This window comes from Pelophylax lessonae (assembly GCF_965119305.1).
Source record: "Pelophylax lessonae genome assembly, chromosome: 4".
Classification (NCBI taxonomy): domain Eukaryota; kingdom Metazoa; phylum Chordata; class Amphibia; order Anura; family Ranidae; genus Pelophylax; species Pelophylax lessonae.
In genome coordinates, this window is record NC_138771.1 from 177,451,174 (window position 1) to 177,467,548 (window position 16,375).

The following is a 16,375-nucleotide window of genomic DNA, read 5'->3' on the forward strand; positions in this document are numbered from 1 at the left end:
GAGCAAGCTGCACTCAATCTCTCCCCAGCCGTGTGCTTCAGTAAGTGCTGGAGGAGCAGAGCACTTGACAGAGACTGATGATCACTGCTCTCCGCTGTGCGCAGACCAAGAGTTGTCTGATCAGCAGTCATATGAGCGCTCAGCTGGAGGTGAGTATGGATGTTTGTTTTTTGTATACTCCAAAATTCTCCTTGATTCACACTTGTTCGCACAGTAAAATGTGGCATTTTACAATGCAGGCAGCAGCGGTGAGATGCAGGTTGTAGGGCATCACACTGTTTACTTTTTTCTTTAACCATTTGCCGGCCGCCCGCTGCAGATATACTGCGGCATGCTGGCCCGGCTGCGCAAACCGCCGTACCTGGGCACCTGGGGGCGAGCACGTGCCACCAGAGGCGCGCGCCCACCCCCACTAGGCAGCGGGGATGCCAATCAAAGGGCCAGCGGCCACGATTGCCACCGGGTGACGGGTACCCACGATCACTCCCTGCTGAGAGAGACTGACGGTCTGCTGTTGTACACACAACGTTGTTCTCATATTTAGGATTACGGGTCTCTATGTTCATTTCCCAAGTCCCTCCCCAATACAGTTATAAAACACTCCCTAGGCTCACACTTAACCCTTTGATCACCCCCCCCCCGGGTTAACCCCTTCCCTGCCAGTGTCATTATTACAGTAACAGTGCATATTTTTAGCACTGATTACTGTAGTAATGTCACTGGTCCCCCCAAAAGTGTCAAAAATGTCAGTTAGGGGTCCGATCTGTCTGCCGCAATGTCACAGCCCCGCTAAAAATACTTCCCAAAAAAATTACTCCCATCAAGCCTAAGCCATTATTTACACCAATGATGCCAGGATATATTCTTACCCCCCCTGGTCACAATCCAGCCCCCCTAAAGTCTGATACACAGTAAACTGGCCTTTTGTTTCGGAAGTTTGAAGACCCCTGTTTTGTTCAAATGACACAAAAACAGTGCATTGGAAATGGTATCACAAACTACCAGGTCCTGTTTTTCTACCAATCAACTATAACCTGTTAAACTATTTTAAGGAAATAATTTAAATGATTTGACAAACATTTACATGTGATTACAGCATTTCTGTGTGCCAGTTTCCAAGAGGATCTACTACAGTTGTATTATGGTGATTTCTGTCACTTGTTATACTGCATATTATTTTTGCCATGCAGTGTCAGCTATGTGAGATCATGTGGAAGCTTCAAATTCTGACATTTATTGTCCGAAAACATTTACAGCTTGGATGTGGATATTTACAGACCATAAAACGAGGAGGAAAACACTAATTTATCTGCAGGGGTCTAGGCTAACACTGACACCTTCTTTGTCCATGGAGCTTCTGTTAAATGCAAATGGCGCTATCCACTGTGCATGTGAAAAGTTGGTGCCAAGTGTTACCTTGTAGTTTACATTGATTTATTAGAAATAAAAAAAGAAATAAATAGGTGCACCATAACCAGCTAACAGTCATAATCACTTTTTTTTCACAATTTTTGATTCTCTGAGTGCATCTTGAACATAAACCAACCCACTGTTACCAAAGAATCAGCTTTATGCTAAGACCCTAAACATCACCTAAAGTACTTAAATGAATAAAGGTGGATGTGCAGGCACAATGTGGCTATAAACTCAGTATGACAGAGAATCTATGCTTATTTTTGTGTAGCTGGAAGAGGAAAAGATTGGTTGGATGATGCTAACGCTGCCTTTTGCATAGTGTAATGCCTATAGAAAGTTTTAGGCTAAAGTCCACCAACATTTTTTTTTTTTTTTCAAAGAAAAGGTAACTCTGCACCCTGCAAGGCATTTCATTACACCATAGGACTGCTGCTTTGTTCCCACATTGCCCATGTACAAATGTGTAAACACTATTGTGTCTTATGGGGGGTACATGGGCTTTTTTGGGCTAGGTCCTACCAGAAGCATTGTCATGCATTTTGCTGCATTTCCCAGCACAGGTAAAATACATGGACATAAAAATCTGCTGTTTTCAACTATCTGTTCCCACCAACACACTGCATTTCAATATATATTAACCACTTCCGCAATGCTCACTAGAGCACTACTGCGGCAAAGTGGCTCGATAACGTCTGGCGACGTAGAGTCGGGCCAGGGGAATCGAGTGTGGAGATCCGCCCGCTTGTGTAAACAAAGCGATAGGATCTCCTAAGTGACAGGCAGGGTCAGATTGCAGGGTCACCTCCCCCCACACACGTTAGTAAGCACCAGGCATACATTAACCCCTCCCTCTTAACCCCTTCCCTGCCAGTGTCATTTTTACAGTAACAGTGCATATGTACAGCACTGATTACTGTAGTAATGTCACTGGTACCCCCAAAAGTGTCAAAAATGTCAGTCAAGGGTCCGATCTGTCCACCGCAATTTCGCAGTCCCGCAAAAAAAAATCGCAGATCGCCGCCATTACTCGTTAAAAAAAAAAAACACCAAAAATGACATAAATCTTTCCCTTAGTTAGTAAACGCAATAACTTTTGCGCAAACCAATCAAAATACGCTTATTGCGATTTTTTTTACCAAAAATATGTAGCAGAAAACAAATTGGCCTAAAATGATAAAAAATTTTGATTTTTTACATTTTTTGGGGGGGAATTTCATATAAAAAAAATGTGAAAAATATTGTTATTTTTTCAAAATTGTCGCTATTTTTTTGTTTATAGCGCAAAAAGTAAAAACCGCACAGGTGATCAAATACCACCAAAAGAAAGCTCTGTTTGTGGGAAAAAAAGGACGTAAATTTCGTTTGGGTATGGCGTTGCATGACTGCGCAATTGTCAGTTAAAGTCGCACAGACAGCAAAATCCTCCGGTGGTAAAATTAAAAGGAAACCCTGTATGCTACATTGATCTGCAGTTCTCCATTCAAATCAATTCAAATGGACATGTATATTTATTAATGCATGCGTTTAGGTGGGATAAGCAGTACCAAAGGTACATTTTCCTTGACACCAGCAAACATATGACTGTTAATCAAAATTTACTAAAAAAAAGGTGTATTTCAGATTGCGATGCCCCATTGTAATCTTATTTACATTGAACAAATGCCCTGACTGTTGCTTGAAGACACAGAAAACAGCAAAGAAGTAAAAGAGCAGCAATAGGTATTATAAAGCCTTTAAGTACAGAGCCTTTTTCTAACATTTCAAACCAGCAGTCTGGTAACTAGAACAAGGAAATCTACCATCTAAACATTATATATTTATATGTGCCAGGGATAGTGTTAGGTTGCCTTAAAGTGTTACTAAACCCAGGACCATTATGTTCACCATAATCCTTCTCTATGGACTTCTACAAATCCTCTTAGTGTGATATTTATAACTACACACTCCAGGAATCTTCTAGGAAAAACAGGCCACATACAGCAAATCTGAGATGAAGCAGTGGTTCCTTTAACAAGTTTCTTTGAAAATAAACAAATCCAATGACTTCAAAACGCAGAGTCACAGACCTAGAGCAAGTATGCAGAATAGGTGTTCTAAGTTAACGCTGACTTTCCTTGCAGCATATATAAAAACAAGCTGCGCTATAGATTGAAGAAGTCCATGTGAATGTTCAAAAATATAAATAAATTGAATTGAAGATGCTTGTGCAGGTACCGCTTACCAGAATCCGAACAATAAAGGCCAAATGATAAAGGTGACGGCAAATATCTTCAAATGTGAAACACGGTGAACCTCAGAAGACTCCGATGTGGATCTCCTCAATAGGGCATTAATATAAAGGAGAAACAGACACTATAGTGTAAACCAATAATGACATGAGGAATATATCCACCAAATAATATGTCACCTGTGCAGGTACCGCTTACCAGAGGTAGCAGATAATAAGCCAAATACTGAAAGATGACTCCACCGGGCCTCAAAGGATAAGGATAGTAGACCTTCGCAGGTTGCGATGTAGATCAGCTCCAGATGATATATGAGCGGGGGTTCAGAGTGGCGTTGAACTAAGTACTCCAAAAAAGACTCCACCAAACGAGCTCAGGAAATGTTGCAGGTTACCCAAGGAATATTGCAGATTACCCAAGGAATGAGGAGGAGAGAGCCATTGCATAAAACCCAACGATGATTTATTCAATACATAGAAAAAAACTTACAAACATCAGATGACAGGTGCATGGATTGGAGAGAGGTAACAGCCGCCGGCCGGATGGCTCCGCTCGCCCCTCCTTCGTAGATAGATTCGTAGGGGTGACGTCAGCACACCGTGACCTGACTAGTTTCATCAAAGATGATATTCTCAAAGGTGAATATCATCTTTGATGAAACTAGTCAGGTCACGGCGTGCTGACGTCACCCCTACGAATCTGTCTACGAAGGACGGGCGAGCGGAGCCATCCGACCGGCGGCTGTTACCTCTCTCCAATCCATGCACCTGTCATCTGATGTTTGTAAGTTTTTTTCTATGTATTGAATAAATCCTCCTCATTCCTTGGGTAATCTGCAATATTCCTTGGGTAACCTGCAACATTTCCTGAGCTTGTTTGGTGGAGTCTTTTTTGGAGTACTTAGTTCAACGCCACTCTGAACCCCCGCTCATATATCATCTGGAGCTGATCTACATCGCAACCTGCGAAGGTCTACTATCCTTATCCTTTGAGGCCCGGTGGAGTCATCTTTCAGTATTTGGCTTATTATCTGCTACCTCTGGTAAGCGGTACCTGCACAGGTCACATATTATTTGGTGGATATATTCCTCATGTCATTATTGGTTTACACTATGGTGTCTGTTTCTCCTTTATATTAATGCCCTATTGAGGAGATCCACATCGGAGTCTTCTGAGGTTCACCGTGTTTAACATTTGAAGATATTTGCCGTCACCTTTATCATTTGGCCTTTATTGTTTGGATTCTGGTAAGCGGTACCTGCACAAGCATCTTCAATTCAATTTATTTATATTTTTGAACATTCACATGGACTTCTTCAATCTATAGCGCAGCTTGTTTTTATATATCTATTTTTGGGGTGTTGGTCGCACTTGAAGTTGCTGCTTTTGTTTTGTTTTGAATTAGCGCAGTTGTTTCCCCCTTTTTTCTATTTCCTTGCAGCATGCTTGTTCCAGGCCAGTGGCCAATTGTTTTAGAAATAGCCAGCCATTGGATCGATGATTGCGCATTCAGGTAGAGACAGCCAACTACAATTCCAGAAGAAAGTGAGCTTCCTGAATTAGGAAATGCTCTCAAATACCAAAGCAAATCACCCCGAACAATACTGAACTCTGTAAGGGTTTTTTATGATAATACACATACCTTTCGTGGTTTCAATTTATCGTGATGATCATATTGGAAGATACCTTTGTAGCTAAGTCCCAGCCACCAGGGAATTCCTTGTTTATCCTGTGAAAAAGCAAAATGTTCATAAGAAACAAGCGGTAGAATCGGCATATAATAAAAGATTTATAAGTTACAAAACATACATGTTTATTGCAGTGATTGCTTTCCTATTGTCTGTATACTCCAGGAAAATTTAGAGAGGCAAAAGGAGCCCACATGCACTATAAGAAGCTGGTAGGTACCTGGGGTGTAGGGACTATTTTATAGATCCATTCTTTTAGGCTTAGGTGATGCCAAAGGACTATTATTCTATAACCAATATTGATAGGAAATAACATTTATATATATATATATATATATATATATATATATATATATATTTTTTTTTTTTTTTTTAAATAAATGTCCATTAAAGTGGTCATAAACCCTTACATATACCCAGTGAAGTGACTGGCCTCATGTGATACACAGAGATGAAACAAATCCCCTACATACGTTGTACCTGTTTATCTGCAGTATATTCTTCTCTACATCTGTTCAAAGTCCAGTTCATTTAAAGCTTGTGTGAGAGTTCAGAAAAAAGGGGGCAGAAATCGGAAGTTACACTCGGCAGAGCTCAGTGAGGAGAGCTATGAGAGCTTGTTAGAGGGAAGGAACACAACCCCCCCCCCCCCCCCTGCACACAGGAACAGAGCTGAGGCTCTAAATTTGCTGGAGCTCCCATCCCTGTCACCATTTTTCTCGTGGTGTCAGAAAAACTTGACAAAAATGATTCATGCTGATAGCAGAGGAATAAAGCAGCAGACAGAAATGAGAAAAGTGTTCTTAATTGAGACAAGTACACAGTGAGGGATATGCTTTGTTAATATTTAATGTTTAAAGTTTGCAACCAGTTTAAGTACCAAAAGCTGAACTCCATGATGAAGGTCTTTTTCATACACGCTTTCCCCTCCCTAAGCACATATTATCCTGTTTACATCATAAAGCAATAGGCAGAAATCTACCCATTACCCATTGTGTTATAACTCCAAGTTGCTTTCCTTTAAAAGTCCTGGGGTAGACAGGAAGGACCTGTAAGGCAGCTGTGCATGTAGCTTATAGAACTACATATCTCATTATTCTTTGGGCATGTAGTGATGTTCCTGGTCAGATCGGTGGATGGTGACAGGGGGGTTCTCTTTTCCTCTGTCACCACCCCTGTAGCAAAATTGCTCGGCTCTGCTTTGTCACCACCCCCATTGTTGCCGATATCTTCATTTTTTTGTATTGCATGTATGGTTTTAATAGAAATGTAATAGGCATTCAGAGTCTTTGCATATATAGAGTAGGTGTTTTGGTGTAATAGTTAGTACTCTATTGCACCCCATCAAACAAGCTCATGGATTCAGGCCTTGATGTTGGCATTTTAAAAAGTTGTAAAAGTTAAGCCTTACTGAAAAGCTTGCAATTAGATTGAATAACATCTTGCAATTTTACCAATTTTATTTGTAATAATCTACTTTTCTCCTTTCCTGCACATGGGCCCTGTCATACCTATCTTTCTCTTGCCCTGCATATACTAGATCACGTCTTACAGAGGCTATCAGTAGGCATGACAGGGTTCAGCATATACTAAAAAGGAGAAATGCTTACTATTAAAAAATTGGCTATTAAAAAAATAGAATGTGGCTAAATGATAAAATATATTTATTATTTTATATAGTAAATATATAAAATAAAAATGCCACTAAATTATCAAATATTTTCAGCAAATCTTAAAGGCCACATGCTAGCACTGAACCCGTGACCTATGACACAATAGTAACTCTTAGCTCCCAACTGTCTCTGATTTTGAGGGACTGTCCCTGAGAGCCGGTTCACACTGAGGCGACACGACTCCTTACTACTTCGGGGGCGACTTGTGCATTACCATGCACCACGACTTCGGAGTGACTTGCAGGGACTTCACATAATGGAAGTCTATGCAAGTCGCTCCGAGGTCGCCCCGAAATAGTACAGGACCCTTTTTCTAAGTCGGAGCGACTTGTGTCGCTCCTATTAGAACGGGTCCTGTAGCGGTCAATGGACCGCGAGGGAGCGCGACTTGTCAGGCTGACAAGTTGCCTGACAAGTCGCGCTAGTGTGAACTAGCTCTAAATTAGAAAAAAACGTCCCCCTGTCCTCCTCATTCGTCCCTCATTTTGGTCTGATCTATATAGTTGTATATAAAATGCACTTTTTCTCTTTCAAAAAGTGTTTCCCAGTGCTAAATCTTTCATCCAATTTCTAAATTTCTGCATTTGTAATTTTCAAAGGAAATAAAGGAATAGCAGTGGTAAATAAAAAGAATTTATGGGTTTATCTAAAACTTTTTTTGTATAATTCTCCTTTAGGGGGCATGGTAGGGTGTGTGTCCTATGCCTACATACTTTTGCTGATAGGTGTCCCTCATTCCCATCTCAAAAAGTTGGGAGGTATGGTAGCCATTACACCTGAAGATCTTTCTGTGCGGATGTGGATTGCTGATGACTATCAATTCTGCAGGTTCGAAATGTGGATGCATGGGAAAAGAGTTGTGGATGGGTAAGGAAAGAAATGCATGACCTGGGTCAGTGCCATCTTAAGAGCATTGAAGGGCCCCAGGCAATGCAGTGCACTGGGGCCCTACCTACACAATCAACCATGGGAATAAAAATACAAATTATGTAAATAATAATATTAAAAATATCAATAAGGCGATATTTATTGGTACAGCAGTGCCAGGCTAATGATAGCTTCCAAGTTGGGTGGCTGGGTCCGGCGAACACACACGGGAGTCCGACTTGACTGTCCTGTGTGTGCCTGTTCCTGTGGAGGCGGACAGGCATTCCTGCAGTTGTGAGCTCCCCTTCCACGGCCCAAGTGGCCTGACAGCAGCGCAGGGCCAACAGGCGCTTGCCACCTGCTAAGTTCAGCGTGGGATGCACACAGGAATCCAGACTAATGCTTGGCTGGGGCTGGGGCTGGGGCTGGGTCGCTGGGCAGGTGGGGCCACCCTGGCAAGTAGGGCCCCCGGGCAACTGCCTAGCATGCCCATTCGGTAAGATGGCCCTAGGCAGGGAAGGGAGAGACCAGTGCCATCCCTGAAGCCAGCACTGATGTCTTTGTACAAACCCAAACTACAGTAGGGCTGTTATGCGACTGGCTGCCTGCTTATAGAGAGTGAGCAGCAGTGGCCAGTCTTACAAAACAGAAATCATCACTCTGCTGCTAGATTTCACAAGACTCTAATAAGTATTCATGAAGGATTTGCTGCAATCATATAGGAAGGAGTTAGAAACTCTGGTAAAGAAGGCATTGTCATAAGATTTGTTAAGCATTTGTTCTGCCTGGAGTTCAGCTTTAAATCAAATTGTCCGTTACCATTATACACAGTGTAAAAAGGAAATGATATTGGGAAAGCCATGTCTACACTTTAAAATTATTATTCTAGACTTGTGCATGGCTCTCCTACATCATAAATATAGTCCTGGGATTGCTGGCTCCATTATTCTACAAAGATTAAGACAGCTGTCAGCATAGCTGTTAGCAGGATAGTGTGTCATGAACCCTTATAGACAATGCTGAATGAAAGGAGAGCCTGGACGTGAAATAGTGAAGACAGACAGAAAGTGACAGCACACCACCTATATTCCTTTGTTATAACGATGAGTGCTACCAACTGCTGCTGTACAGAAAATAATCCGTGCTTCATAGGTGCAGTCACATGGCTGCAGGCATTCTGATAAAAGAGTATCTAAAGTAATGGTAGTTTACTTCAATATACAGTAAATTAAGGGAGCTGTGTCAAAGCCATTTTTTTACATTGTGCAGTCTGTTAAAGTGTTAGCACTGGCAAAACTTTTGCTTTTTTTAGTTCTAGAATGGATAAAAATCTCTTTCAGTTTTTTTCTTACTGTCTGAGATTTCTTTTCACTTTCTGTTCTAGAGCTGTAACAAGAAATCACTTCAAAATCAGGGGAAATCCCCTTTCAGACAGTTGTCACAAAAACAGTTGTCCCCATTGGAAAATTTCCCCTCATCTTTTCTGGGGATAAAAATTCAAATTTTGGAACTCCCATCACTTTGGTGGGCCAGGACAAACAGGGATGGTGAATCTTCACAATAACAACGCAGATTACAACAACAAAAAAGTGAGAGTTCTAATCATTTACCATGCAAAACTAATAATATACAAACAGTTTAAGTATGCTGTTATATGATAGCTATAGAAATCAGATGGTTCTTATCTGATTATATGCTTTTTCAATAAGAAATGTCTCAGCACACTCGTCTCTTCTACTGTGAGCTGTATCCCAGCTTTGTTGACAGTCATTGTACAACAGTTTTTTGGATCCTTTGACCAAATAGAAATTGGGATTGTGTAGGCAATAAACAGTAGTTTATGTAAAAAACATTAATTTTATTGAGTGATAATTTAAGAGCAAAAAACTTCCCAGTCTTATCGTTAGTAACACAGTCATACAGAGTGATTCCTGATGTTTATGCCTAATCATCCATGCTTGGGATCTGCTGTGGATGCAACTAAACTTCGGGATTCTGACGTGTTTCAGCCTGTTCAAACATTGCCTTTTTCAAGGAAATCACCAATTCTAAAAGAAATAATTATAAACAGTTACTTTGAGCCGGTTCACATAGGCGCGACCCGACTTGCCGGGGCGACCTGTGAAGTCGCGGTGTACAGCTCGCACCGCGACCTCGGAGCGGCATGCAGGGACTTCATATCATTGAAGTCAATGCAGGTCGCTCCAGGTCGCCCCAAAGTAGTACAGGACCCTTTTTCTAAGTCGGAGCGACTTGTGTTAGAACGGGTCCTGTGCTAATCTATGGCAGGCGACCCACGGCGACTTGTCAGGTGACCAGGTCGCCTGACAAGTCGCCCCAGTGTGAACCGGCTCTAACAATTACTCTCTGTATAAATCATGGTATGTAAGTTGGATCAACATTCTGTCTTCCAAATTTGCTACAAGGAGACAGTATATTTTTGAAGTAACTGTTTATAATTATTTCTTTTAGAATTGGTGATTTCCTTGAAAAAGGCAATGTTTGAACAGGCTGAAACACGTCGGAATCCCGAAGTTTAGTTGCATCCACAGCAGATCCCAAGCATGGATGATTAGGCATAAACATCAGGAATCACCATTTCTTTACTGTGTTGAATTTTTTTCATGTCACTGCCTTAGGGCTCTGAGTGTACTCTGTATGACTGTGTTACTAACGATGAGACTGGGAAGTTTTTTTGCTCTTAAATTATAACTCGATAAAATTAATGTTTTTTACATAAACTACTGTTTATTGCCTACACAATCCCAATTTCTATTTGGTCAGAGGATCCAAAAAACTGTTGTACAATATGCAAGGGATGATGGCAATTGTTTTTGTAAGGCTTTCTAGAGATATTCATGGTATATGTTGTTGACAGTCATTTCTACTGATGATAGTTTCTTAAGGCCCCTTTCACACTTACGGTCCGTTTGTCTGTTTTTCATCCATCCGTTGACATCAATGCATCTCTATGTAAAAACGGATGACAACGAATGATCATCCGTTAACATCCATTTTCATCCGCTTCCGTCAATGTCCGTTTTTTGGAACGGATGAATGCCCTATTTTTCATCCATCAGAAAAACGGATCGGATGAAAAACGGATGTAAACAGACAAACTGTCAGTTTTTCATCCGTTTTTGCATTCGTAGTGGATGTAAAAAAAAAAAACGGATGAAAAAATGGATGAAAAACGGATGAAAAACTGATACATTTTGATGTGACTGAACTGATGAACCGAACGGACCGTATGTGTGAAAGGGGCCTAAAGTGGACATTTATGTTACACTCACACAAATCAGTAGAGCATGTGAGCACCACAAATCGCATTATTGTTTTGACAGTACTTTTTTCTTGCCACAAATAACACATTTCTTCCCTTAGCTCTTTCATATGATCTGCAGTTTAAAAGAAATTCATAGTTTGTTGCTACCACCAGCATTGTGAGTATTTCATAAGAATATAGACCGCAGAGAATTTGATGATTTCAATGAGACAGACTTTTTCTAGCCACAGAAATGTGAATATCAAGTTGATATTGTGTGTTAAAGCAGGAATACAAAGTGAAGATAGAGTCCACTTCTGAAGGGGGATTCCGTATTCCAATTAGAGGGTCACCAGGACAGGTGTAACCACCACCTAAAGAGAGCGCTCATATTTGTCTAAAGCCAGCAGCTCTTCACTTTGTATTCCTGCTTTAACACACAATATCCACTTGATATTCACATTTCTGTGGACTTTGTTTTTATGTTGATTTCCGTATTTTTTGATTCATGTATCTTTTGCACATTGCACATTTGTAATTTTGCACTTTACATGGTTATGAAATAATATTTTTTAAGCATACTTACTTATTGAACACAATATGTATATTGCACGTTGTACTTTAATGTATGACACTTTATATTTATTTCTATGTAAATCTGTTTACACACGAGGTACACTTATTTGATCGCGGCACTTTTCCCCTTTTTTAGATTATCACACAATAATTGTTGTATTGTAGTGTCAACAGCTGCTTTTTATGACAGTAGCGCAGTAATTTATATACAATGATAAATCATAGTCTGAATACCATATAAAGGGGAAATATGATTGTCTCTATGTATATAAAGTATGTATATACTGTGGAGTAACAATGAGGGCCCTTTTACATCCATGGGCATTCATGCATTTTCTCAGGTACTTATACCTGTTTTTGTACATCTACCATCCATTTCGGTAGGCAAGCTTATGTACTTAAACAAAAAAAGTCATTTTTTAAAAAAACATGTAAAGCTGCAGTATACATTTGTGAACTAGCAGCCTAGTAATTAATTTTTTTCTACTTAAATGAATGTACCAATTATTTTACCATAAAAAATCATTTGGGAATGGGCCCTAGCACACTGATAAGAATGTTTACATTAAGCATTTTTCATTTGTCAATGTAAAACATTACAAAGGCTATATAGTTCCTATTAAAGGGTGTAATTCTCTGATTAACTTCTATGGATTTCAGTATAAAACACAGTTCATCGACAAAACAGAACTGATCTATACCATCATATACAGTATGGAATGTAGTAATATATTATAAAGTTGCATTTGGTACTTCATTCACATATTAACATTTACTTTTTTCTTTGACAGCTAAATGTTTGCACACTTTATTAGTTGCATTTGGTACTTCATTCACATATTAACATTTACTTTTTTCTTTGACAGCTAAATATTTGCACACCTATAGAGTTAAGGTACCGAAGATTGGTCAATACCAGTGATGGAGAACCTTGGCACCCCAGATGTTTTGGTCTGCGATTTTAAGCAGGACTGCGACATTGCGCGGACAGATCGGATCCCTAACTGACATTTTTGACACTTCTGGGGGGACCAGTGACATTACTACAGTAATCAGTGCTAAAAATATGCACTGTTACTATAATAATGACATTTGCAGGGAAGGGGTTAACACAGTGGTGATCAAAGGGTTAAATGTGAGCCTTGGGGAGTGTTTTCTAACTGTGGGTGGGATGGGCTTGTCAAATGACCATAGAGACCTGTGATCCTATATAGAAGGATCACAGGCACTCTGTGATTATTTCAGAGAGAAGAACGATCAGTTGTGTTTACAACAGCAGACAGTCGTACTCTCTCAGCGGGGAGTGATCACGGGTGCCTGGTGGCAATCGCGGTCGCCAGTCCCATAGATCGACATCCCCGCCGCGCTTGCCCCCCAGCACCATGTGCGCGCCTGACGTTGGGCTAAGTCTCTTTGAGCAGCTGAGCCAGCCTGCCACAGTAAAACTGTGACAGGAAGTCGGCAAGTTGTTAAACAAAAAAACTGTATGGTGCAATGCAGTTCATAATCGATGTACAGCCACCAACTTCTTGTAGAGTTGAAAATAGTTGTAGGTTCCCAAAAGAAATGCTGGTAAGCCAGGCAGAGACTGATATTGAGCACACTTAATGATGTGCTGATCCACCGGCAGTGACACAGCTTGTAACAATCAGTGCAGAACGGACCAGGGAGAGCATAGATAAATGAATTAAAGTCCTATCCCCTATCTTAGCTTACAGCTGATTTGACCATACACATAACCACCTTGGGTCTGCAATAACAGCCTTACTCACAGTCCTCGTTCTGGTCTGATGGTTATCCGCTGCGCTGTAATCCAATGTTAGTCCCTTGTGACTATATATTGAAGAGAGTTGGTTCTCCTTGTAATGTCAAGCTGAGCGGTCATGTAATATGATGATAATAATGGTATCAGCTCCCGCTGTAAGCTGGTCAGTCTCAAGTAGTCCAAGCTGATACATACATCGGGTATACCAAGTTATGATTCATGCGGCAAGTTAGGGAGGATGGGGCTCTTCCCTAGATCCCTGTCTCTACATGTTTCATTCCGCCTTCCAGAACTTCATCAGGATATATGGGAAGTCTCCTGTTTCAATCAGGGCTAGATCCCACCCCTTCATGTCCACAAATGACCCAACATATGGGTCTCAAATCAACTCAGAAATGGCAAAAGTATACATATTAATCAAAATTCTCCCAGTGAATAAAAACAAGTGGAGAATAATGAAAATCAGCTCCCAAATTGGGGAAATGTTTACAGATAGCTCTCAGTGTATAGAAAGAGGAAGTGGTATCAATCGTGGATCAAAGAAACACCAGCTCCTACGGGAGTGATTACTTTTACATGTGGGATGCCACACAGGGCTATTTTGAGCTAGTTGGGGGTTTTTATTTGAGTGGAGTATGAGGGAGTGTTCTTTGAGGGATCTTTGGTATCTGATTTGCCACATTGGCCAATAAATAAACTTTTAAGAGGGTGTGTTTATCATCTTCTTTTTTGTTTTAACTGGTTCGATGTTTGCTTATTGATTATACACAACCCCCCCTCCCATCACTTTAGGGGCAGGACCTCTTTTTTGTGAGTAGACAGTGCAGAACTCCCGTATTATTTATTTATTTTCTATTTTTTACTTTTTGTTTTGATATATTATTATATGTCTTGCTTCACATAAAATAGGCTAAATGCAGACCTTATCAGCAGGAAGTGGACTGCTATGATTAGGAAAGCTTCCCTGTCAGTCTATGGAATATATTATTCAGACCACATAATGCTAGAAATGACTAATGTAAATCCCATGTGGGCTCCCTGCTATTTCCTTATCAATATTTCAACAGCATTCTTTCTTTTTTACAGACGGTACTAGTCAGTTAGTCTGAGGAGTAAGGAGTGAGAAAATACAAGGGGTGAAAATGTAGAGAACAAAGGTCACTATAACCCTCAGTTATGTGTCTGTGATTTGTGCTGGTGATTAGCAAATGTAAATCTGGACAAATTCTCGTGTCATTGTATTGAGGTTTACAGCAACAATTCATAAGACTTAGAAAAAGAGTATTAGTAGAAAACAAGTCATGCTGAAAACCTTTTTTTACTGCAATAGTGGATCATTGCTTAGGTCTACATAGAACCTTGTCAAGCGTGTCATAAAAATCTTTTAGGATATAAAACATTATGTTATATGGAGGCACTGAGTAAAAGTTTTGCCTTTTACCTGTTTCAGTTGCTGTGGTATTGTTTTGCTGTCACATAGTAACAGCCTTATGCAATAGAGTTTTTATTCCTATAGTAAACTTGACAGCCATTTAAAATGAAAAAGGCATGCCTACTGAAAGGTTCTACAAGGCATCTGCTATTACCTAATTTCCCAGACAGTCATTTAATTTTTTTTAAGTTTCTACTTGGGACTTACTTTGCTCATTTAGGGGTCCCCCCCCCCTCCCGCCGCCTTCCGCAGCTCGCCCGGGTCTCCCGTCCCACCGGGAGACCCGGGCATCCTACCTGCACAGCCGCCGATGACCCGATCAAAGCCGCATTCCGCTCTGATCGAGTCTCCATATAAAAACCCAAAAGTGAGATCATGACATCACTTCCGTGTACTCGGCGCCAAATTAAAAAAATGACAGCATTGGCGTTTTGAATGATTTTAAGGTCAGAGGAGGGGTTTGGGGTTTTTTAGACCCCCATATCCCTCCACAAGAGTACCTGTAAAAAAATAATAAATAAAAACATTTTTTTTTTAAATGTCCGAAAATATCGGCAGATATCGTCCGATACCGATATGCGATTACCAAAATCGGTATCGGTATCGGCAATAAAAACACGATATCGGTCGATCACTACTCTATACGGACATGGGCTAGTAGGTGTGTGGGGCTTAGTCCAAAAGTCAGGGAAGTTAAGACCAAACTAAGTTAAAACAAAATCAGAGTGTCACACAATGTTTTTTGCTGATAATGGTAAAAGCAGAGGCATTGGTGTTGATTTACTAAAGGCAAACAGACTGTTTTCTTTGCAAAGGATTTCTTCCCTTAGCTTAGTAAACATGTTGGCAACTCTGTAAACTCTAAAGAATACCCAATCACGTGCAAGGAAATGAAAAGAGCCAGTATTTTTGCTGGCACATAATTAGACTATAGATGTTCCAATGTTATATCTGCTCTTAGGCAGGACTTTTCACTATATTCACTAAGCTATAGGAAAATTCCCTTGCAAAGTAAACAGCCTATATGCCCTTAGTAAATCAACCCCTATGTCATCAAAACTTTCTGGATCACCGATCCAGAGCAAGCACATAGTTTAGGAAAGTCCTAGAATTGTCCTTCTTTCCATAATTACTACCCCCTAACCCTAAAACCTGTCCAGGTAACTAGCATTCTTCGATGACTTTTCGGTTCTGTAAAATAGGTAAACTTTATTTTTTTAGCCTTTCTCGTTATCATTAATAAAGTAATGAAAAGTATTGTTAAAATCTTGTTCATTACACAATGAACTGCTTAGTAATGCAGCATATCTGAATAAACTATTCACACAACAGTGTTCTATATTGCAATGTCCTCCAATGAGTTGCCCAAGTAACTAAATTCAAATAAATGTGTAGATATCTGACATTTACCATTGCAATATATTAATACAAGATGTCACTGTATTAAAATTGGGCCTTGACCAACTTC

General features: G+C 40.3%; 1 protein-coding gene across 7 annotated transcripts in view; it reads right to left on the minus strand.

Annotated features, from left to right (window-relative positions):
• FRMD4A (FERM domain containing 4A) overlaps positions 1–16,375 on the minus strand; it is a 580,110-nt gene that overhangs the window by 100,334 nt on the left and 463,401 nt on the right. For all 7 annotated transcript variants that reach the window (XM_082254218.1, XM_082254217.1, XM_082254215.1 and 4 more), the window contains exon 11: positions 5,284–5,370. In XM_082254218.1, the coding sequence (XP_082110344.1) occupies positions 5,284–5,370 (87 nt within the window). The remainder of the gene's footprint in view (positions 1–5,283; positions 5,371–16,375) is intronic.